General features: G+C 36.3%; 1 protein-coding gene across 4 annotated transcripts in view; it reads right to left on the reverse strand.

Moving 5' to 3' along the window:
- Positions 1-778: 778 nt before the first annotated feature.
- The window catches only part of NOX3 (NADPH oxidase 3), a 40701-nt gene continuing 18606 nt past the window's right edge, over positions 779-22873 (reverse strand). For 2 of the 4 annotated variants that reach the window (XM_003204134.5, XM_085217091.1), the window contains 7 exons: positions 21946-22038; positions 20061-20314; positions 16656-16818; positions 9210-9356; positions 8080-8204; positions 5664-5815; positions 779-2239 (listed from right to left, as the gene is read on the reverse strand). In XM_003204134.5, the coding sequence (XP_003204182.1) occupies positions 5689-5815; positions 8080-8204; positions 9210-9356; positions 16656-16818; positions 20061-20314; positions 21946-22038 (909 nt within the window). In that variant the 3' untranslated portion in view covers positions 779-2239; positions 5664-5688. Of the gene's footprint in view, positions 2240-2340; positions 5816-8079; positions 8205-9209; positions 9357-16655; positions 16819-20060; positions 20315-21945; positions 22039-22873 lie in introns of those variants that run through there. The other 2 variants (XM_085217090.1, XM_085217089.1) reach the window with 2 other exon arrangements.

Consider the following 22873-nt stretch of genomic DNA (forward strand, 5'->3'; position numbering starts at 1 on the left):
CATGTAGTAAAGCACTAGTAGCTATTTTGCTATAAACAACTCTGGCCATCTGAAGGGAATTCTTTTTTTTTTTTTCCTTTAAAGTTTAGCATTTCAATATTTATAATATATAATTCTGCACTGACATTGACTATCTGAGCCAAATTTTACTGTCCTCTTTCTGGCAAAACTCCAGTTAATTTCATTGACTAGACTCCAAAGGTCTGGTTCTGCAGAATGCCAAGCAGCTACATTTTGCTTTGGTTTCACTAAAAGCTCTTGCAAATCAGTACCTCCCAGCATCAGGCTATTTTTAAAATGTTCAGGCTCCTTTATGAATGCACAATGTTATAGAAGGATGACGTACTTGCTGTAATATGCCTTGGGTGGCCAGCATTTGTGATTGTGCTTAATGTCTTGTATTAGAGATACATATTTGTAATGACAACCACAGCTTCCATTAAATAATAAAATAGGTGATGTATATTCCTGTCAGATAAATTGTACTCAGGCATGTTTATGTTACCGAAAGTCCAGTTCACTCAAATCTTGCTATTCTCCACATGGTTTCTATTTAAAGTAACATCTATGTTGACCAGTATCACAGCATACATTTGTTTGTTTCATCTTCAACCTTTGATATTACATTCAAAGTTGTCCAGCTGTGCCTCTTAACTATATTCCTCTTGCTTGTATGGTAAGGAATCTAAAAAAGAGTGATTTTATATGGCTAACTCTTCATTGATATGCTTTTTGCATAGCCCTCTGAATTTTCTTAGCAGCACACAAACTCAGAAAATTGCATGACTGTTTTATTAACATTACTGTGCAGATGCAGGCATTGCTCAATCTAAACATTTTTATCTAAATATAATGACATTGTATAGTAATGTACAATTAATGAGTATTCAGTGTTGCAGGTTGATCAAGTTCCTGTGACAAGTATAATTGATTATAATTGGTGCTACAAGACCACCAAAACTCAGGCTTTTTGCAGAAGTGCATCAATGAAATCTTATCCATGTACCTTAAGGTGAATACGATTGTAAATTATCTTTCATATTCAGAATTACTGTACCAGAGAAACAGTCTACACAAGAATGAAGGCAGTCCAGTAATTTAATAGAATAGAAGAGAGTAAGATAGATTGGCCTTCCAGACCCACCCTTCAACTTGACATTAGTCTTCTATGCATGCTCATCAAAGGGAACCATATTTAATCCTCTAGGACAGTAAAAGTATTGTTTGAAGTAAGTTTGAGGCACATGTGTAAGGACTGGCAGGCTCAGGGCTTTTATCCTCAGTGAATAAAAATGTCTTACCACGTTAGAAATCATTATTGTTTAGAAATAATAGTTGCAACTACTTGAAGCAGCTGGCCTTTGAAATAAGCTAGTTTGAGTGCTTCATTATACTGTAAAACTTTTGTTTGTTTCTGTGTATTCTGAAAGGTTATTAATATATATCTTTTAATGAGTCTAAGCTTTTTAGTCCTTTCTTGCTTTTGATAGGAGAAAAAAATGTGTTTCCATGTCAACTGACACATTTGTTCACTTACATTAAAACCGTTGTGTGAATGAAATTTATTTCACTGTATGAGATGATTTGTTGAAGGTCAAGAAGACTAATGCTAAACAGACTCATTTGGCTATATTTTTAAAATGCAGATCAGCAGTTCACCCTCATTTGAACATATTCAAATGCAAGTAATGTGTAAGTAGGCATTCCTGGAAAATGTTTCTGTTCATGACTGCAGCTTAAATGCAGTGGACACTCAATTTTATTCCACAGACGAAGAAGTACAGAATTTCTCAGACAATTGAATGATCAGACATAAGGAGACGAAATTGCTGCTACAGAACGGATAACCTGACTGGTAGGACAATGCCTAGCTAAGCCAGTTTTTAGCACTCAGGAGGTTTAGGCTATAGACTATCCGGTACCTGCTACAGCCCTCCACCTTGTAACTGCTCTGGTTTCTGAAGACCAACGCAGATTCATGCCTGGCATTGGAATGCTTGAGAAGTGTCAGGAGAAGAGACAGCAGCCTGGAGACAGTTAATCTCTACTGCATACAGTCATGCACCTCCAGAGCCACCTCCTGCTATGCTGCTTAGATCACCATGAATTTGCGTTCTTTGAATGCATGTTTTATTTATCCTTTCATATTCATAGGGCAAGCTGGGTTGAAGCAGTGTCACATTTTTCTTTTCCTTTTCATTGTTCCTGAGGAAATGCAATTGATTCCCCCACTCCTCCTCTTAAAAAAAAAAAAAAAAAAAAAAAAAAAAAAAAAGAGAGAGAGAAAAAAAGAAAAACAACCAACACTAAAATTATTGACCAAAAAAGATAACAAAGACACCATGTCACTTAGTTTATTACTTCTCCAGAGTGGCTGAGCAATCTTTAAGGCAGTTCTTTTAAATTTCCTGCTAATCAGGAGTATTCAAACATTTGAAATTTGCTTTTTTGTTGCAGTTAACATTTCCTCTTAGCCCTTTTATTATATCTAAAAGCAGGAAAGAAGCACATCTTTGTAATGATATGATACATGTCCCATATGATGGACATCCTGTAGAAAGTGGTAGTTCCTGTTTTATCTTCCATTGTAAACTGAGTCACAAACTTGCTTAATTTCGACTACATGTATAACTTGGGGGAAGGAAGAAAGGAGGGAAGCCCAAAACATGTAAAACCATATATTTCAACTTACACTTACTAGTAAATAAACTTAAATTATCATAACACAACTCTTGCTATTATAATACCATTATTTCTATTGTGAGAGCCGAAGTAATTAATCTACGTATTTATGATTTAGACAAGGCTATGATTAGTTTTCTGTCACAGGATGTGATAAACGTGTGCTGTTATGACTATGTTTTATTTACTAATATTGTCCTAAGAAGTGCTGAAAACTTCCTGCTGAAGAAGCTGAACAGAGAAATCCATGAAGATATCTTTCATTTTCCATGACAGTGAATGATGTTTCCATATATAAACATAATAATAGAGTCATTACACATGCACTCATATTATCATCACTGCTGTGCATTCAGTGTTATTCAAAACAAGGCAGGAAGCCAAATTTTCCTAGTTTTCATTTGGATTTAAATTGTATTTGTAATAAAGAGATTTTCACTCAATCTAAATGCAGTTTCATCCTGGTTCAACAAACCTCCCCATTTCTTTTTTTTTATTATTATTATTTTTCTTTTATTCTAGGTCACTCAGTCCTGACACAAGTGAAATTTTCCTCTGGTGGAGATAACAGCAATACTACTCAATGAACTATAACAAGGGCTCTAAATGCATCTCCTGTAGCATGCCACAGTGATTTGCAAAAGTGAGAATAAATCAAAGCAGTGAAGAGATGCCATGTTGAGCCAGAAGCTAAATGTTGCATTTTGTTGCATGAGGCTAGGGGTAGAACAGATCCTGTTTTTCTGGCAGCACGATATCTTTGTACTTGTTACGTCCAATCCAACCCCATTAAAACAATCATTCAGAATCTGCAGGAAATTGTCACCTCTTTCTTTCATGCAATGGCAGCTGGTATTGGTGCCTACACACATTTCTCATTTCCTTCAAGATTTTCAACACACACAAAAAAAGAAACTTAATTTATATTAAAAAATGTGTCAGCTTACCCTGAGGCTCAGCACGGGCACCAGGGAAAAAAATGAAAGATAAATGCCTCTAGGTGAACTGGCAGAGGCTCTAATTCTCCACTCACTCTACTGCTACACAGTATGCATCGCATTAATCATTTCATATAGGCAGGCATTTAAGAAAACTTCAGCAATTTAAAATAAAGATGCCTTACCCTAAACTTAATAATAATAAGACTGTATCAAGCTCAGTTCACACATACTATATATCCTAATAGAAGAGATGTAGAATAATATTGTAATCCTCTGTGACGCAATTTTTATTGTTTCTTTTGCCTATACAGCCATGTCCCCTCTTGTGGGCATTTCCCGTGTGTGTATGTGTACATATATAATGTTGTCATTTGTCTTATTCAACTGCTGACATACATAGGATGTTTTCTACCTTCCACTTTTCTTGTGTGGCTGGAGAAATGCATTACATGATCCTAGTGAACTCCATTATGCCTCATTCTGACTTGAGTATAGATTCTCTAACTTCTGTGCTGGGGGAGTGAGGTAAGGAAATACATTTCTTGTTTTTCTAGCTTACATAAGTCATGAATTTTTTAATATTGTCTCCTCCCAATTCTAAAATAATTTGGTGCTCTACATGCTTAACTGTGCTGAATTGTAGAGTCATAGAATTACCAAGGTTGAAAAAGACCTCCAAGATCATCCAGAATAACTGTCTACCTGTCATGAATATTTCCCCACTAAACCATGTCCCTTAGTACCACATCTACACATTTCTTGAACACATCCAGGGAGAGTGTCTCCACCATCTCCCTGGGCAGCCTGTGAGGAGAGTTTTGAAATGGGAAAAACGGGTGAGAGCAGCTGACCAATAGCCAAGTGAGGAATCGCAGACAACAAGCAAAGTGTGTGAGACAGTGTTAACAGGCGCAATACAGGGCAGAAGCAAACCCATCCCCTGAGATAGTATGGTAGTACATATGGCTGTGTAGCTGCAATGGATGGCTGCAGGCTTTTTGAGAAAGACAGGCTGCTGTGGTGAGGTGGAAAGTTGCCCTTTATGAGTGAGAATGGCAGGAATACATGTAGCCCTGCATAGGGTTAGATGGGTGGATGAGAAGCCAATTGTGAGCTGATCAAGATTAGTAGGCAAAAGTGTTTAAAGGTCCATTTAAGACAGGCACTCTGCAGGACTTCACACATATGAACCAGGAATGACACAAAAAGAAAACACCAGAAAACCAAAGTGCACAAGAAGTGAAAGAAGGAAGGGACACATGACCCAGGACCACGTGACCTCCAGAGGTCCCTTTCCACGCCAGCCAATCTGTGATGCCTGTGATTCTATAACTTTCTGCAGTCCTTACTTCAGTGCTCATGAAGCAGCGTAGCATTTAAAGGACATGTGAAACTTTTTTCCACAGTTCCAGTTATCTCTCTCAGGACATGCATTTGCTGAGTGCCAAAATTTCTGCAATCTCCTTAACCTTCAGAAAATATTAGCTTATGGTATGCACTGCCAGTACTGCTGCAGAAACAGCATGTTTAAATGTTGCCTGCTTTGGTAGGTCAAAAGGAATTCATTGAAAAGTGTGTATTTAAACAGTATTGCTATGACACAAAAGGTGATGTGGATGTGTGCGCAGTTGGAGGCTAGAAGTGCAAGATCAGAACGCCAGGAAGGAAAATGCTTTGAATGGCTGGGCATGATTTAAACAGCAGGAATGATAGTATTGCCTGCAGTAGTAGTTTGATCACACACAACAGTGAGGTACAGTTCTTCATTTCCTTTTTTCTCTTGCCTTTTTCTTCAAAGTTTAGTGATTTGTATGTGTTTTCAAACAGATGTGGTTGGATTCACTGCATCACTGACTGAGCAATAAGAAATTGGCCCTTCAGTTCTTTGAAGGAAATGCTAAGGATTGTTCCAATTCTTTAGTTGGCCTAGGTTGGTATTTTTCCACTAAAGTCAGTGTTGCTGCTTCAGTTTACAGCTAAATGGCACAGAATGGATAGAGTACAGAAGAATGTGAAGAAAAAGGTATAACTTGGTAATACCTATTAGAGAGTTGAGAAGTACAATCTAGAAACTTTCTTCATTGTAGTGAAAATGAACTCCTCTTGGATCAACTGTTGAATATAAGCTGCACATCTTTTGAAGGGTCTTAGAGAGATTCTTGGGTCCACAGAAGAATACTCCAATACTATTGCTGTAATCACAATAACAACAAAAAAAAAACCTCCATAAAAACAGTAAAATGGATAAACTGCAACTTTTGACAGCCTCGAGCTTTGTATCAGTTGAAATGACTCTTTTGAAATGATTTTTTGAGAAATACACTTGAAGAAATTTGTGTTATCATCACAAAGTACTACAGTATAATTATTGTAACACTGCAGTGTTTATTATGTCATATTGATTTATTTATTTGGATCGCTGTATTAGAGGTCACAAATTATTTTAAATCATTGTTCTTTGGTTTTGATTGTCATACTCTTTTTATTGAGAAAAGCAAACATCTGTTTGGGCTGGAAATTTAGAATGCTTTTTCTCCTGATGAGTTAATACTCTCTTTCCCTAAAAATGCATAAATCTCTCAGCTATTTCTGAGTCATTGTTTTGCGGCTGTTGCATATTTCTTTGGTTGGATATTTCTGCTTTTCTTTCTTTGTAGCATTTATTTATTTATTTATTTGTGTATTTATTTATTTATTTTAATACTTTTCTGTCTGTGGACAATTTTTTAAGTGGCAGATTTAAACAAAAATTGTAAACAGTTCTCATAAAACAACAAGAACACGACTAATGTAACAACTAGTTTTGTTGATAAGTGCACAAGTGTGTTACAAAGAACTGGAAACATGATTCCTTGATGGAGAGTGCTTTAAAGAACTGGCTTATAAGTATACAGCACATATTATTTTGAAACATATATATGTGGAAACAGATATGCACACGTGCTGTGCTACTGGGGGAAGCTGAATCTACTTAGACACAACGTAAGTGATAAGTGAGTGTGATTTTCAAAAGGTTTTGCTCCATTAAAGGAGTGGCTGTAGATCTGATTTTGGTACCAAAGCCATAGTCCTCAAAAGTAGTACCCATATAGCTCCAGTTCTCGACTACATTAGGTTCAACTTGCAGTGGTATACTCCTGCTAATCTGCAAAAGACTCCGTTGTACAATGGGAAACTTGGTGGACTTAGATGTAGGAACTCAAAATATAGGTGGTGCATACAAGCTAATTGTTCTATCACACAGTATAAACTCTTGAGCCTTCTGTAACTCAGAGCAAGGAAAGGTAGGATACTTTTTGTGATTCAGTGTACACAAGGAGTGCAGCATTTTCTTTAAGAGGTCAAAATTGACAAGTAATGCATACATCTATGTTCAGAAGCAAATACGGATTTTTCTGCCACTTAGCACTGGCTTTCTAAGGAAATATCACAAGATCCAGTGTGGAAAGTTAATAGCTATCTCCTTCCCCGAGCATCAGAAAAACAGACTTTTGTCAGCTGTTCTTAAAAAAAGTAACAAAATGATTATGTTTCAACTATAACTTTAAAAGCTCTGTTTTTACAGCAGAACCTGTACAAAAGGTCTTTCAAAAATCATGTTTTCTACCCTTGGCCTCTTTCTATTTTTAATCTTTCCTTATTTCCTGATTGTATTTATTTTGACCTCTATCAAATAGTTTTTCTATTACTGTTATTTTTGCAATTTTATGGTATTCTTGTAGCTTACTATATTCTCTTTGATCTCCTCCCTTTCAGCTTTTTCTTGAGTCTTTTTCATCTTTAAAAAAAGTTTTCTTTCTTCTTTTTCTTTTTGTATCTCTGTCTCTCAAGTGCAAGCCTTTATTTTGCTTTAGCAGGTAAATGTTTGGAAATCATAAAGAGTCCCAAGGATTCTGGAATCTTCTACCACCGAACACAAAATATTTCACATTCTTGCTTCAAAGGCTTTTAGGAACAAAGAAGCTTTTCTCAGGCCACTAGTGAATCCACCAAGTTCAAATGAACTGTCTTTGCCAGAAGAGATGAACTAATAACAGAACAGCATAGTCTTGCAAGAGTAGCCAAATATGTTCAGTGAAAAAACATATCCTTGACATCATAAGAAAAAAATCACAGTTTATCTCTTTAATAACCATCTTCAAGGGAAATTAATGCTACTTTGTCCTTTGTGCAGAACAGTAATTGGATTGTGTGTTTCAATTATATCTGGACAAAGGCCAGGATATTGAAATACTTCTAAATATTAGATTTTCTTGTCCAAAAATTAGATTTTATTGGCATTCTCTTTCCGAGATTTCTTCATTAAAAGCTTCATTAAGCATAAATCTTCTTTCCACACAGCAAAAAAACTAAATTATTTTAAAAGGGTCATTTAGAAAGGTTTGCCCTCCCCTCCTCCCACTGTTTATGCTGAGAGACGAGTTACCTAACAAGGTTAGAAGCCAACCTGCCTTACCTAGGATGGTTTTCAGCTAGCTGCTTGAACTCATTGTCCCAGTTTGGCCTTCCATAAAAGGTCTTCTGCCTCAAACCAGTAATTACATCCATCTTCTCATCATAATGCAGGGCTATGTGAGTAGCCTAAAGGCAAATTTGCAAGGTAATAATTTTAAAATCAACAACGAATATTCAAAGTAATAGGAGAAAGCAATAGCACTGCTTCTCAGTGAAAGACAGAAGTATTAATAAAGAAAACTATAATTATCAAAAGACAGTGAGGAAAGAGAGGAGGATAGTAGTGCAGAAATACAAAAGAAGTAAAAAGCTGCCTGTGACCTCAAAGGAATTCAGCTTCTTGAGACTAAATGTTTGATATGAGTAGGGATCAAATACCTGATTTTAGTACCTGGGCCTACTTTGATCTGAGAAGTAGCCACTGCAAAATTGTGCTCTCCCTCCACAGCCCTAGGTTGCTCCAGGAGCAGGAACAGCACCAATGTAGGTGGGCAAGCAGCATAGCTCTAAGATTTCTCCTGAATCACATAAGGAACAGCACAGGATAATAAGGCAGTGCTCACAGGACAAAAGGGTGTGAAGGGAAGGAGGTAACTTGATGGAGCACATGAGTGAAGAGACTCAGCCATCTCAGCAAGAACAGTTTTCTGCCTAAGTGACTTTTGGCCTGATATTTGCTGAAGGGGGAGGCGAAATGTTGACAGCTGCATACACAAAAAACATAAAATATAATATAGTAAATAATAATAATAATAACAATAATAATAAAATGTTCTGATGTTTTATAGTTCAGTGCAAAAAAATGCAAGAATCTGTTTAAAGAAAGTTCCAAAGACATATGGACAAAATGTCCTTTCACAAGATTCCAGAGGCTCTCTGCTCTTTTGTTTTTTTGGAACACCTGCTAGCCAGGGCTACACAAGACAACATATTGGACTGGAAGGATCACCAGCTTGTTTTCTTTGTTCCTGTTTTTCTAAATGTGAGAGGGAAACAGCCTGGTGTCTTTATATTTACAGTTCTTTGTCTCTCTGCTTCATCCATCATTCATTCAGCTATTCCTGGTCCTTATGTTACCATACTGGAAAAGCAAGGTACGTTAACTCAGACTAATAAGAGTTTCATTATTACCTGACTTTCATCCCAGCCAGTAAGAAATATGTGATAACTTAGGAAATCATTTTTCCCTTTTTCAATCATTTTTGTTTCCAAAAGGAACAGAAGATCAGCAAACCACTCAAATGTGGATGGATCTCGGCAAATCCAGTAAAAATAAACCTGTCAGATAAAAATAAAGAGATTTAGAAAGAAGAAAACTGTCAATGAAATTTCCTAATGATTAGCACAAGTCATTAAACACATTGTGTACAACTCTCCACTATGAATAGTAACACATAGTAACACATCTTTTCAGTGATATAGAGGTTCTATCATTCACAAAATTTTATTTTCATCTTCAAGATTGAGAATTCATGTGTTAGCAAAGATAGGCAGTGTACAAGTTTCCTATTTTCCCCTGCCAGTACTTCTTAATTTAACATAGAATACCTAGTCCTGCATTTCTTGCAAATAACTTGATTATCCTTTGGAACTTTGTATTGATTTTCAGTTATAATGAAAAGGGAATTTCAATTTCATTTAGCACTGAAGCAAGGAATTGTTGTTCTGTTTGCCACAGGTTAACAGTAGATGTAGTCAAAAGATATTAGTTACATACTTCAAGTCAAAAACTGTATAAAAAAGCCTAGAGAACATACCTAGTTGCTTTTGTAAAGAATGTTTGGTTTAAATTGGAGTTCATAACTTCTAGAAAAAAACATTAAGCTGTAATTTTAAAGTTGCCAAGGAGGTCTAATGAACTACTGTCCCATGATGTAGTTTTGTATTGGTTAAATTTTTGTCTATGAAAAATTTAAATAGTTTTTCTCATCCATACTTCTCTAGCTTCATCTTCCACATGGTGGATATTTTTTTAATGTTGTATGTTGGAGTGGAGAATCTATTATTAAAGCTTTGTTCCCCAGACAAAAATTAGAAGCTGGAATCAAGTTGTCCTATAATCTTCTCTTTGGCATACCAAACATTCCTGGAATCTGTTACTAAGAAGCTAATTTTTCCATTCCTTAATAATTTCTGTGGCTTTTTTTTCTGTACATTCCTTTATTGCACTAACAGTCACAAACAAAGCAGAGTGTTTCTTATTTATTGGAAACCTAGTATAGGGAAATGCTTGCATAGGAAATCGTATCTTTCAAACCAGATGATCAGTTGCCGTTCATATGAGTATGAGTCTTTCTATTTCAAGAGTTCTTGCCATGTCAACTTCAGCTGGATCAGATGAGACTCCCCCAAACCCATATTCTGTTCAGTACTTATATTCAAGTGGGCCAGGAACATTTATGACCTCTCCAGAAAATGTGTAATCTATTGTGGTCAATTATCTTAACTGCATATAAAGTATCTTTTAATTAATTAACAATATATGGTGTCTGGAGTCTGCTAGGCACTACTGTGATGCTCAGATGCACCACAATTACAAGAAAAATTTGATTATCATTCTTATTACTCAGGTTCTATAGCTTTTGCTATGCAATCCATCATTCTTTTTATTTGATCAGAGGGTACCAGACATTCAAACATCCAGTATCCTAAGCACAGATGCACACAGGGAAAACCATCTGGAAGCAATGTAAGTTCTCCAATTCAAGAGTTTTTTGCATATATCTCCAAGGTTATTATGTCCTTCTAAGAAATCTGAGGTCCAATCTTGTGAAAAAACATGGTTTACATATACTGAGTAGAGAATCTGTGAAGCCTAACTTGAAGATCTAAAAGTTCTTCCCTCTCATGTACACTTCCACTATGGGTTTAAGGACAATAAAACTAATGTAAAGTTTTTCTTTGGGGAAATGAATGCTTCTCCATCTGGAGGCTGAGCAGCATGACTGAATGTAAGATGTTGTATGCGTCTTTATGTTATCATGGCAAAAGGAAAAGGCAAAAACAATGTGGAAAATTGCTAAACAAGCATATGTAGCATAGAGAAATTTAGGAAGCAGGAATAGTGTTGGAAAAAGCTCTTGTTTCCCTGTGTGTTTCTTTGCTAAGGACACAATGACTGACTACTGTCAGTTATCTCATCAGCTCATAGAAAATTAGCCTCTGTGGGCAATGTAATTTTGAGTGTAATTATTTAAATAGTGCCTCTAAAGGGATACTTCACAAGCATGAAGGAAGCTTAAAAATACACAGTTCCAGATGATAAAGGAATGACATGGAGGTCAGCTATAAAACTATAATGAAGGGATGGTTGACACTATTTTTATTGTAACCATGATTTTATATTGTTGCAAAATCCCTTAACTTCCTTCAACTCCTCTCTATTTGTGCTCACCAGGCTTCTCTGCCTTTTATTATACCTCAATATAAAAGGTAATCTTTAAGGTCTGTCCACAAGGAAAAATCATTCTGGGGAGTTCTGAAAATTTGGAAATTGTAGCCCATTTCCATAGAATCAATGAGACAAAGATTCATATTAGATGCGTCAGAAGTGCAAAAATTGGAAAAGAAACCAGAAAGTTTTAAGGATATTTCCCAAAGTTTCTATAAACCAACTTGCCAGACTTTTGGTAAGGTGCTGGAAGAAAAATGTGGTAAAACTATGCTTCACTGGAGATTTGTTGAGAGAGCATAACAGTGATTGAGATGTTTCTTAGATCTGAATATGCTATATGAGTGCATCTGTCATTTCTGTAGGAAATATAAACGAAGTATGAACCTAGGAGGAAAAGATACAGCAGTCACGGTTAAGCAAGATATCTACAGTCCAGAAATAGGATTGTCTGCAGAACTTTAGTATGAATCATCTTAGTTGTTTGCTTTTTCCCATTCTATTTCAATGTTTTACTTAAAAAATCGCTTTGCCGGGGGATTGCTCCTGATTTACAATAGCATAGGTTAGGATGAAAAAGCCAGCCTGCTAACTTCATACCATTTTATTTTTGTGATTAACAACAGCGTTATTTAAATTAGCAGAAATATATAATTTGTAGCCTTAATATTTATTTAGTTTTTTGTGTTCAAATCTTAAAGTCCCTGCTCGTCCAACATCTTTAGCACCTTGGAAATGAGGCCACTGAGTGCTGTCAGTCTGTATCACACTGTGGCTGTAGATTTGTAGTGAGAAACGTCTTCCCCCAGCCTCTACTTGATCGTCTTATTTCTAAAGTATTTTTAGCAGTTCATTCTAAAGAAATATGTATATAGCACTTGTGTGTGGAAAGGAGGCACATGCTCCTAAAGGAATAATTAATTGTGTTCAGGGTAGCAACTGGGAGCATGTAGGCAGAGCTGAGCACCAAGCACATTCAGGGAAGGAGAAAGAAAAGCTAGCTGATGAGCTGATGACCGTGGTCCTGAAAATGGAGAACTATTTTCTAAAATAGATTATGGAGCTTGAAGAAGTGATTTTAGCTGATTACAAACCTAGCTGTCACCGTAGCAGCCAGTTCGACTGAACTAGGTCAAGCTGCCTCTAGCACAGTCCCCTTGAGAAAGGGTATCACTTTTTTGAAGCAGCAGAAATTCCTTAAATTCATCGCTGGTGCAGTTCTGCTGAAGCTGTATCCATTGCACTGCCTCTAAGGTTTTCATGTTAGCAGTAGAGAACATTAGCTAATGAAGAAAGATTGTCATTCTAAGAAGTATTTTTGACCATGATTATAATCTTAGAAAGAAAAGAGAGAGTGAATTAGGCTGGCCTATGGATAAAAGGTCTCCTCTTATCTTAGATCAATAAGGACTTCTAGTATAATAAGCTAAAATAAATGCTGTTTATGAAGGAGTCTTCCTTTCTTTACACTGACTACTTATGGCAAAGCTCAGCATATAACATGTATAATTAAAATACAATAAACACACAATAAAATTCATCCTCATTAAAATTGTACAATAAAGCTAGCATCAGTGCATTTCTACAATTAAACAATTATTCTGAATCTAGTATTTTTTTATTGTAAGCCCAATAATATTAACTGACTGTGCATTTACTTAGAATACTTAAAAATCTGCTTCAGATTTATGTTTCATTAGTCTCTACCCACCCTACCCACATCAACTACATTCATCAGCCTGATGGCTTACCCAAGTAAACTGTCTTAAATTTTCCAAGTGCTCTTTTCACAAATTGAGTTAGATGCAGTATTGCTATTAATCAGATCTGTAATGCAGGGGCTTGAATTGTTGCTTATTTCTACAGTACTCTACTCCCTTGCAATATGTACATATTTATCATTTATTTTCCCCTATTCTGAATTTTGTACAGCAGACAAGAGCTCTCATACTTCTTTCCTGTAAGTTGAAAGACTATACTTTGTAAATCATTTTCTACATTGCAGAAAGTCTTTAGTAATTACCTGTTGATGATCATCTGTCTGTTTCCCTCTGCTCTGAAGACAGAAGGGAGCTATGACTCTGAACAAAGCCATTTTTCACCAATAAGGTGTAAAAGGCAATGAGGTCAGGGCTGCCCAGAGAGGCACCCTCATCCCTGGCTCTTGCTCAACTGCAAAAGCCTCCTGCACTTGCAGCTGGACACCTCCCTGCAAAACCTCTCCTGCTCCTGAATATGCTATGCTTCTCATGGGCTGTAGCAAACCAAAAAAGTTCAGTGATCTCACTCTGCCACGTGAATTCATCCAGAGGGCCACTACAGCTAAAGCACAGCAATGACAGCAGAGGCACGTAGAACATGGCATAGGATTTGGAGTTACAGTGGCAGCTTGTGGCCTTTCACATATATATAGGAAAAGGCTCAAATTCTTACTCTTAAATTTGAAGCAAGAAACTAAACTGCTCAAAGATATCTCAGATTGCATTTGACAGCTAAGATAGGCCAGCTTTTCAGGCCTTTAATCCAAAATATTTTGCTGAGAAACCTATGGTCTGGGGCGGACCTCAAAGTGGAAGGTTACCTCAGACAGGGATGGTAGGTCTAAAGAAAATGGATGAGGTTAAGTAGTTGGACAGTTGTTGAACTTACTGCCAAAATATGCCGTGGTTGCCAAAGATCTACATGGGTTTAAAAAGCAATTAGACAAGGTCATGGAAAAAAAATCTATTAAGGGTTATTAAACAGAACAAGGCAGCTCTTGTATCAAGACATTACTGTACTTGCTCAAAGGCAGAAGAGTGTCCATTAAAGAAGTTTCGCTATATGATTTTTCTGTCTGATGTCTCCCATGATTTTTCTCATGGTGCTCATAAGCAGACAATATTGAATAAAGGATATTGGGCTAGTTGGGTCTTTGGTGAGACTCTTTGTAATGTCCTTATTTTCAGTAAAATAGAAAGTGCACATTTGCTAATAACCGCATATGATGAACCAGTAGAATTTTATTGATTTCAACAATAATTGGTCCAAAAAAACATATAAGTAATATGAAGAAAAGATCATTTTGTGCATAACTAAAGTCAGAAGAAACTTTCTAGCAGCAGTTCCCTTCTTAATCACAAAAAAAAAAAAAGATAGAGAAATGAAGTCTCTAAGGCTATTTAATTGTGAAGAATCAATCAGATAAATGTGCATTCCTTTCAGTTTGCTGGTTTTTCGTTTTTTTTTTTTTTAAATTATACAGCTGCAGACATCATGGAAGCTATGAGCATTTATAATTCAACTGTATATAGGCAACACTAAGAAATATTAGTTCAATAAGCGTAATGATAGCTATACTCAAATCAAAACTAAGTTGTTAAAAAAAAAAAATATCCACAAACTTTTATTTATTTCCTTAGTAGACATTTCTATGGTACTCAGCAGAAAGAGAGCGCTGAATACTTTGTGGGAGATTAAACTATTTGTAATTATAGTACAAGTGGAAGATTTTAACCAAGGGGAAAAAAATGTTGAGCTACCATGAGATTAATCGCTCTCACTAAGATGACCACTAAATTTTTTAAGGAACGCTGTGAACTTCCCCAGTACCTTTCATCTAGGCTTTCAAAATACTTTACAAACACCAGTGTAGCTAAGCCTCATAACACCTCTGAAAAATAAGCATCACTATTCCCACCGCACCAATGAGGGAACCAAGATATAGATAAAGGACATACAGAAATCATTATACTTTTGTATTTCACATGAATTCAAGAAAACCAAACTCTATAGCAGAAAGCTCTGGAAGAATGCACCATGCTTTTCCTTGTAGGCACATTTGCCCAAGATTCTCTCGCAGCTATAAATCCTGAGGTATACTATACACTCAGTGTGCAGTTAAATTCACATCTTTTCCCCTTAAGATAACAACAGCAATGATAATAATAATGTTTTTACATGCACATATAAATAACATATATAATGCACATATATAACAAGCATATGCTCGTAGAACTCCTTCCAGTAGAATGATCATTCTGATACAACGCAAACATTTGCAAGTACACTTCTTTTTACATCTAGCTCATATTTTCATTTTTATTTCCCTCATTTCCCTCTTTTCTCAGTGTTTTTTTCTGCCTCAAAAATCCCCCCTGGCAATCTGAACCTGTCCTCAGTTACTGAAATCCCAGATGCTTTCATAGTGGCAGCTTGTCATTAAGAAGCTAGTTTTAACACTTTTTTATTTAAAAAGATCAGCCCCTTGGTCCTGCAATCAGCTCCATATGTACTGACCCTCTCAGATATCTGTCCTTAAATGCGTGATGCTGAGCAATTTCTGATTCAGCTTTAATGTTGGAAAACCAACTAAAGGAAGCTGAAAGAAAAGGTCTGCAACATATCAGTAGCCATGACGGATAGAGAAGAACATGCTTAAAGCTTTTTTTTTTTTTTTTTTTGCTCTGTTATCTTCTTATCCCTCGCCCTGCCTCACTGAGTATCTCTCCTTCACCTGTCCTCCCTCAGTAGTGCCTCATCCATCCTTAGCAGAAGATGTATAACAGGTGAGTACATCAAGAGTATGTTAGCTTCATTGGTGCCATCCATTCCTTACAGCTTCCAATGTATTCTTTTTGAGAAAATAATTAAAGTGGTTTGCAGGCAGAAATATACATCTTGATATATGAATCTCATTCAGATCTTAAATGCCTTTTTTCATTCCTTCAGATCTGCAGGGTGAGAAAAGCAGCTGATGGGTGCTGAAAGCAGCATTCTGGGTCAAGACTGGTATCCCAAGGGCCTGCATGAGACCTACACCTGGGCATAGAGCAGCATTGCCCTCAGTGCTCTCTGAGATGACCTCACAGGATTCATTTTGTAGGAGAGGGGACAGTTTATCTTTGAGCTCTGTCTATGTGTCTACATATGAGAGTTATTATGTATTTGTCTCCAAGTACGATTATGATTCTTCAGCTTTTACTAAAACTAATGCAACTTGGGCTGCCTTATTCCTCAGGAAATAACAGGGAAATTGGGAAAACCTGCCACAGAACAGTTCCTGAGGCAGCTGGAGAGTGATTGAGTGCATCTGATGGCAAGATAAAGCACTCGAGTGAGTCTCCAACTCTGAATTGTCTCTGCAACCTGGCAAAATAGATTTATTTGTGGAACTTTTTAATAGAGTGATAAACTTTCCCACTTACCTTCTGCAGCACCAATACTGTGTGAGGATTGCAGCACTTGTACCAAATGGATTTTAAAATAGAGGCAAATGGCGTGACTCCTATCCCGGCTGCAATGCACACACTCACTCCATAGCGAAAAACATCTGTGGTTGCAGATCCATATGGTCCATCCACAACCAATCTACAGCAACAAAACATTTAGTCAAGAATCAGCAACATATAAAGCAGTAGAAAGGTTAAAAATTTGTTGGGCTACATGTTTTGAAAACAGAACTTCTGTTAAAATAAAAGAACTCTGTGACTAAGCTGGCACAGGAATAACCCATGCAAACACATTTAATTTTCATTGGGTGTCACTTAATAGCAAAGCAACTGTTTTTCTCTGAAACAAGAGAACAAGAACACCCATGTGGGTTTGGGGCCTGGCCATCTATTTAAGCATGCAATTGCAATTTTCTGGCTTTCTGAAATGTGATTAGTCATATAATTGCATGTCCAAATTTAGCTGTGGAATTTGCATATTTAATTACAAATTACTGAAAAGCATCCTGTTTTAGAGCTTTATTTTCTGCATTGTATATATCAAAGTAAAGACAAACTGATTATATTAATTAATTTGAAAAGTTCTCCATAAAAGAGAAAGCAAGAAAAAGGTAGGCATATGCAAGGAAACTAGTATTTTCTCAGCTCTTGCAGAACAATCAGTATTTCAGAAATATATTTTTGGCAGTAATACTGTACTTAGTATCTGACACAGAGGAGAAGTTGTAAAGAAAAACATTTGTTTATATTGCTAGCCTTTATAATCAATATTACTGATGCTAAAGCATTCATTTTGAACAACATTAGAGATGAAAAAGATCATTAAATAATCAGATTAATTCCATTACCACGTGGAATATAAATACATGCTGTGCTTTGGAGTGCTCTGTCCAGTCTATCTTTAGATAGTATAAGTGCTTCAGAAGACTGTTTTGTTATCCATCAGCAAGTGCAGGAAAAAAAGTATTTTTCTCCTTTCAGATTTCTGTTGTTTTGTGCTTTTCTTCTTTTGCACCAATGATCTTAAAAGTTCAGTTTCAATAGTATGAAAAAATATCCAGACATAGAAACAATTAAGTGTTTTAACAGGAAAGGAAAGGAAAATCACTAAACAATGGTATAAACAAATATATGGACACAATGGATCTGAAAACCAATTGTTGCTTTCCCAAAATGTGCCTCAAATAGCAAACATTTTCTCTTTCATTTGTACTTGTCACATGGCTCATTTTAATTTCTGCAAGTGTGATGTAGCAAATGAAACAACAACTCAGAGATAACTTTTGAAAATCTGGTCTCAAACAAAAACAAAATAAACTATTTTTAGAATATATCCTTAGACAAATTATTGTCCAGCCCTGTCCTTTTTGTGCACTCAGAATTAAGAGCATACATGTAAAGAGTCAAAGAACTACTTTAAAATAAATGTTCTACATAGATCAGTGTGGTCTTGGTATCAATTCTCATTGTTAGTTGACTGAGAAGAAATAGATCTTGAAAGAATTTCAAGAGATTATTTAATCTGTCTGCATGCTATAAAACAAGATCAACTACATTTAATTAATTCCTTACAAATATTTGTCTAGTCCATCTATTCGTAAATCATCAGATGACAGAGATCCCATCATTGGTTTGAATGCATTTCTGTGCCACAGCTATAGAAATTAGCCTAATGCAAAGACTCAGAGAAAGCAAGGAAAGAGAAAGAAAGCTATACAACCCATTCATTTGATCTAGAAAAGGTGCAGGAATGTAGGAAGGTAGTTAAATAGTGACCAAAAAAAAAAAAACAAACCAACAACAACAAACAAAATACTGCATTTTAATATGCCAAAAGAGGATTCAAAAATAGAGATATAGACTATTCCTAGATATGCTTTGGATTACCTGTCTGTTTAAGATAGATGCATATTTTATTTTGATCTTCCTTTATTAATTGCAATATGCATATTTTATTTTTAGAACCTTACCTTATTATTCAGTTGCTATACAACTTCCATCTTTTGCTTGGTTTCTGCTAAATGTTATTTTTGAATTACAGCCACCAGTTTGTTGTTTATCTTTATATACTCAAAGCTGTGAAAAAGACTTGTTTTTTCTTTATTGCTAGCTTAACTATTGAAAGATTCTTTTTATTATGTTGCAAGAAATCAACTCAGTTATGGCATTAGGCAGACTAACAAAATTATAAAAAAGAGTCTTTATATATGACATTGCTGTTTATTTCAGTTTTGCATTGTGGCCAGCAACATTTGATGATGGTTTCCTCTTTCTCCCTCTTTACTCTGGATGTCAGTCATTGTGGGTCATTTTTGCTCCTATTCTACTGAAACAGCAAAATTCTCTTTCCAGCTGCCTTTTACAAAGGCACAGCTTTCATTTCTAATTCTTATTAACTGACGTAAAGCAAGAACTGCACATTTTCTTCTCTGCCTCCGCAGTCTGGTACGCCTCTGAAGCTTGATGGTGTTCATAAGCTTTTTAGAGGAATGTTCTTTAGCATCCAAGTACCACTAAATTACATAAAATAGTTTTACCTTTTGCTATTTGGTTTCACTAGAACCACCTCATCAAAAGCAATTTTCTGAGGTAGAAATAGCTCCTTCAGTGTTAAGTCCTAAGCATTCCACTGTAATAGAAATGATCCTGTACTGGACTGTTTCCTGTGCTGAAAATCCCCCCTATGACCACAAGTTTCTAAATGGTTTGAATCTATCTGGTTTAGAGCCAGATATTCAGCAGATGTAAGTCTGAATGGCTGTATTAACTTCAGCTGAGCCCTTCTGACTTTCAACAATGAAAGATCAACATTTTGCTTGGATTAAGATGTCACAAGATAGAACTTGAGTGCTGATAACCTTTATGTATTAGGACTGAGTTGAGGGAGACTGATGAAAAGAAGTGAGGCTCAGGCAGAGGCCTCTGTAGCCACAAATTATTTGAGTAACCCGAAGGGATAAATTGAGCATTTGGGTGGTACATGATGGGTGCTGTCAGAAAGGAAACGTTCAGAAAAATAGCTAGCAAATAGTTTTTAGTGTTGTTTTAATTCAGTTTGCAATTATCCGTATATCAAAAGTGATGTCTACAGATACAGATGGCAGAGATGTAAATAATAATATGTATGTGCGTACATATATATAGACTTGGACTTGGATTATTCATTGGGTTTTCATGATTGCCACTGGCCTAAGTTCCTGACTGATTTTATTTGTAGGGGTTTTGTTTTGTTTTTATTTTAGCATAATGGCATATTTCTGAACCTTGGACTATGATCTATGATCTGTGCCACAAAGAACAGTCACAAAATTAATTAAAATGTTAAAATTTATTTTTAAATGTAAAATTAACTCTTTAAAATGTACTGTTTGATATTCAAACCTTGGTAACATCCACAACTCCTTGAAAGCTTTCTCCTCTGCTCCAAAAGCCTTGAAGAGGGCTGCAGTCCAGTCCCCAGCTACCCTGATGTGAACACTGAAGAAGTCTTCCTCAGGAGCTGAGGTGAGGGTGAAGGGGTGCCACTCCAATGGTGAGATTGATGAGCACTGCAGAAAGATATACTGACCCGCTTCCATTTTAAAGCCATGCTTCTTCATGTGAAGCTCTAGGACTCCAGAGGAATGTGTCACCACCTGAAATATAGTAAAAGGTTTTACTTAATTTTCTGTGAGAAGAATAACCATTTTCATTGAACTGCTGATGACTTATTAATCATCTGTACTTGAGCTTAAGTTAATTAAAATTGGGATGCACAGTCATGTTTAAGTATCTATAGATAATTATCTAAACTTTATACTGTAGTGCTGTTGCTGTCCGATAATTTGAGAGTATATACATTGTATAATACCTGGCAGCTCTCTTTATGAGTCGTAAGATGCAAAGTGAAGTCTTTAGCAAATCAATGTTTTGTCAACTTTTTCCTAATATGGAAGCTTTTGCAAAAGACTTTGCAGGGATCTCCTGGAAAGAGACTAGCAGAAGGCCATGAAAATAATAAATGGCCTGGAGTACCCCTCTTATGAGGAAAGGCTGAGCATCCTCAGTTTGTTCAGCCTTGAGAAGACTAAGAGGTGCTCTTATTAATTTTTATAAATATCTTAAATGTGCAAGTAAAGGGGACATGGCTAACCTCTTTTCAGCAGTCTGTGGGGACAGGACAAGGGGACGTGGCCATGAACTTGAGCACAGGAAGTTCTGCACTGATGTGTGAAGGAAATTCTTCACAGTGAGGGTGACAGAGAACTGGAACAGGCTGCTCAGGGAGGCTGTGGAATCTCCTTCTCTGGAGATATTCAAGACCCGCCTGGATGCCTACCTGTGCAGCTGTTGGAGCCTGCTTTGCAGAGTGGCTGGGCTTGATGATCTCTAGAGGTCCTTTCCAGCCCCCACAGTTCTGTGATTCTGTGGCACCCAATGCAAAATTGGTCCTTGACAGAATGGAATATTTTTCCAGTTTTACTCACATGTAGCACAACTAACTTGTATGTATGTATAGGATTACTATTGATTTGGCAAGATGAAACAGGCTTGGTGGAGTTCAATCCTAGCATACTTTTATTAAGAGGTAATCTCAGCTTAGCAGGCAGTTTTGTGTCGCGCATGGCATACTGAGATGCTAAGATCGCAGTCACCCTGTGAAATCAGCAGCATAATTTACCCTGCATGCTTTTCCCTCACATAAGATAAGCCTCCTTCTGATCATTGGCTTGATACGCATGGACTTCGCTTCTCCAACAGCCCCAATTCACTCTGCTGTGAATTAAACAGATCCTTAGCACACAAAGATATTTACAACTGGGACAAATTTGTCAGACTTGTGCTGGTATCAATGACATTTTGACTATTTGTGCTGCCTGATAATAAAGCCCTTAATCTCCTTGGAAGCCTTCAGATTTGATAGTAAAAACCATATCCTGATGAAGTTGAGGGCCTCTGTGCCATTTACTCCAGTCTAAGTTGCATTTAAGTTCTGCAAAAAGAAATGGTGTCTGTGCAGAGGTGTGTGCTGTGATGGTGGAGCTTTGTGAGTCTGGTAGTTCATTAATCAAATTTGGTCCCATATGGAATATTCTTATGGACTTGCTATCGGAACAAATGCAAAACTAAAATCAATACCTGGCTGAAACCATAGTAGTGATGGAAGAACAGTTGAATCTGGAGGTGAAAAATAAGATCATAATGTGGAGTGGATGTCTATAAGAGGGGAAAAGTAACGCAGTGGCATCACTTTCTTTTTACGCAAACATGCAACTGTGCTACATACCTTAGTAATGACTACCTCCTGTTGAAATCTCCAGAATCTAACAATTCTTTCACAGATATACAGCACCACAGGACTCACAACCCATTTCCAAGCCTGTAGAAAGTTTAATATTAAAAAAGAATATTTTTTTCAACTTCAACAAAATTATGTTGCATTCACTGTTTAAATCTGAAGTTAGCGTAAAATGTAAGTATTTGCTTTCTCTTTTGTGATTTTTTTTTTTTTTCCATTTGTCTTTCTCACAAGAGTATTTCTGTTGCAATTCTGAAGCAATTCTAATGTTCTCATGGAATGGACATATGGGACTCTGTCACAGACACAGTCCAAAAGCATTGCTAATATCCATCTGTATTCCGGCCAAGAAGAGTCCCTTAATATCCATTCTTACTATGAAGCAAAAGGATTAATCTGTTTAGGAGTTAATTATAAACATAATTGGACCTGAAGACATATAGATGCATATTATAATATCACCCATCATAGGCTTACTTACTCTTTTTTTCTCTTCAAAATCTAGAATAATCCAGATGGGTCAGATAGGAGTGTATCGTATTGTCAGCTGTGAGTTTTTTGAAATTACATGTGAAAACATTAAATCTCAAATATTCAATTAGAGAAATGGGATATAATTCTATTTAATCCATTAGCTAGCTCTTACTTTAAGTGTTGCAGAGGATTGTTCTACTTGTTGTGGACCACCAGAACAGTACAAAGTTCTTGGCTATTCAGGCTATTTAAGAATATTAGCATAGTACAGAGATGTACTATGGCAATAGCTTAGGTAATTAGATGTAATTGAATCTTTGGAATAACAGATAAATGAAGTAGGTGCTTTTTATGTGTTTTGTTTTTCCCTCTTTTTTTTTTTTTTTTTTTCCCTACGAGATACAGTTTTATTGCAGTACAATGCATTTTAGCCATCTGAGGA

This window comes from Meleagris gallopavo, chromosome 2, assembly GCF_905368555.1.
Source record: "Meleagris gallopavo chromosome 2, MGAL_WU_HG_1.1, whole genome shotgun sequence".
NCBI lineage: Eukaryota > Metazoa > Chordata > Aves > Galliformes > Phasianidae > Meleagris > Meleagris gallopavo.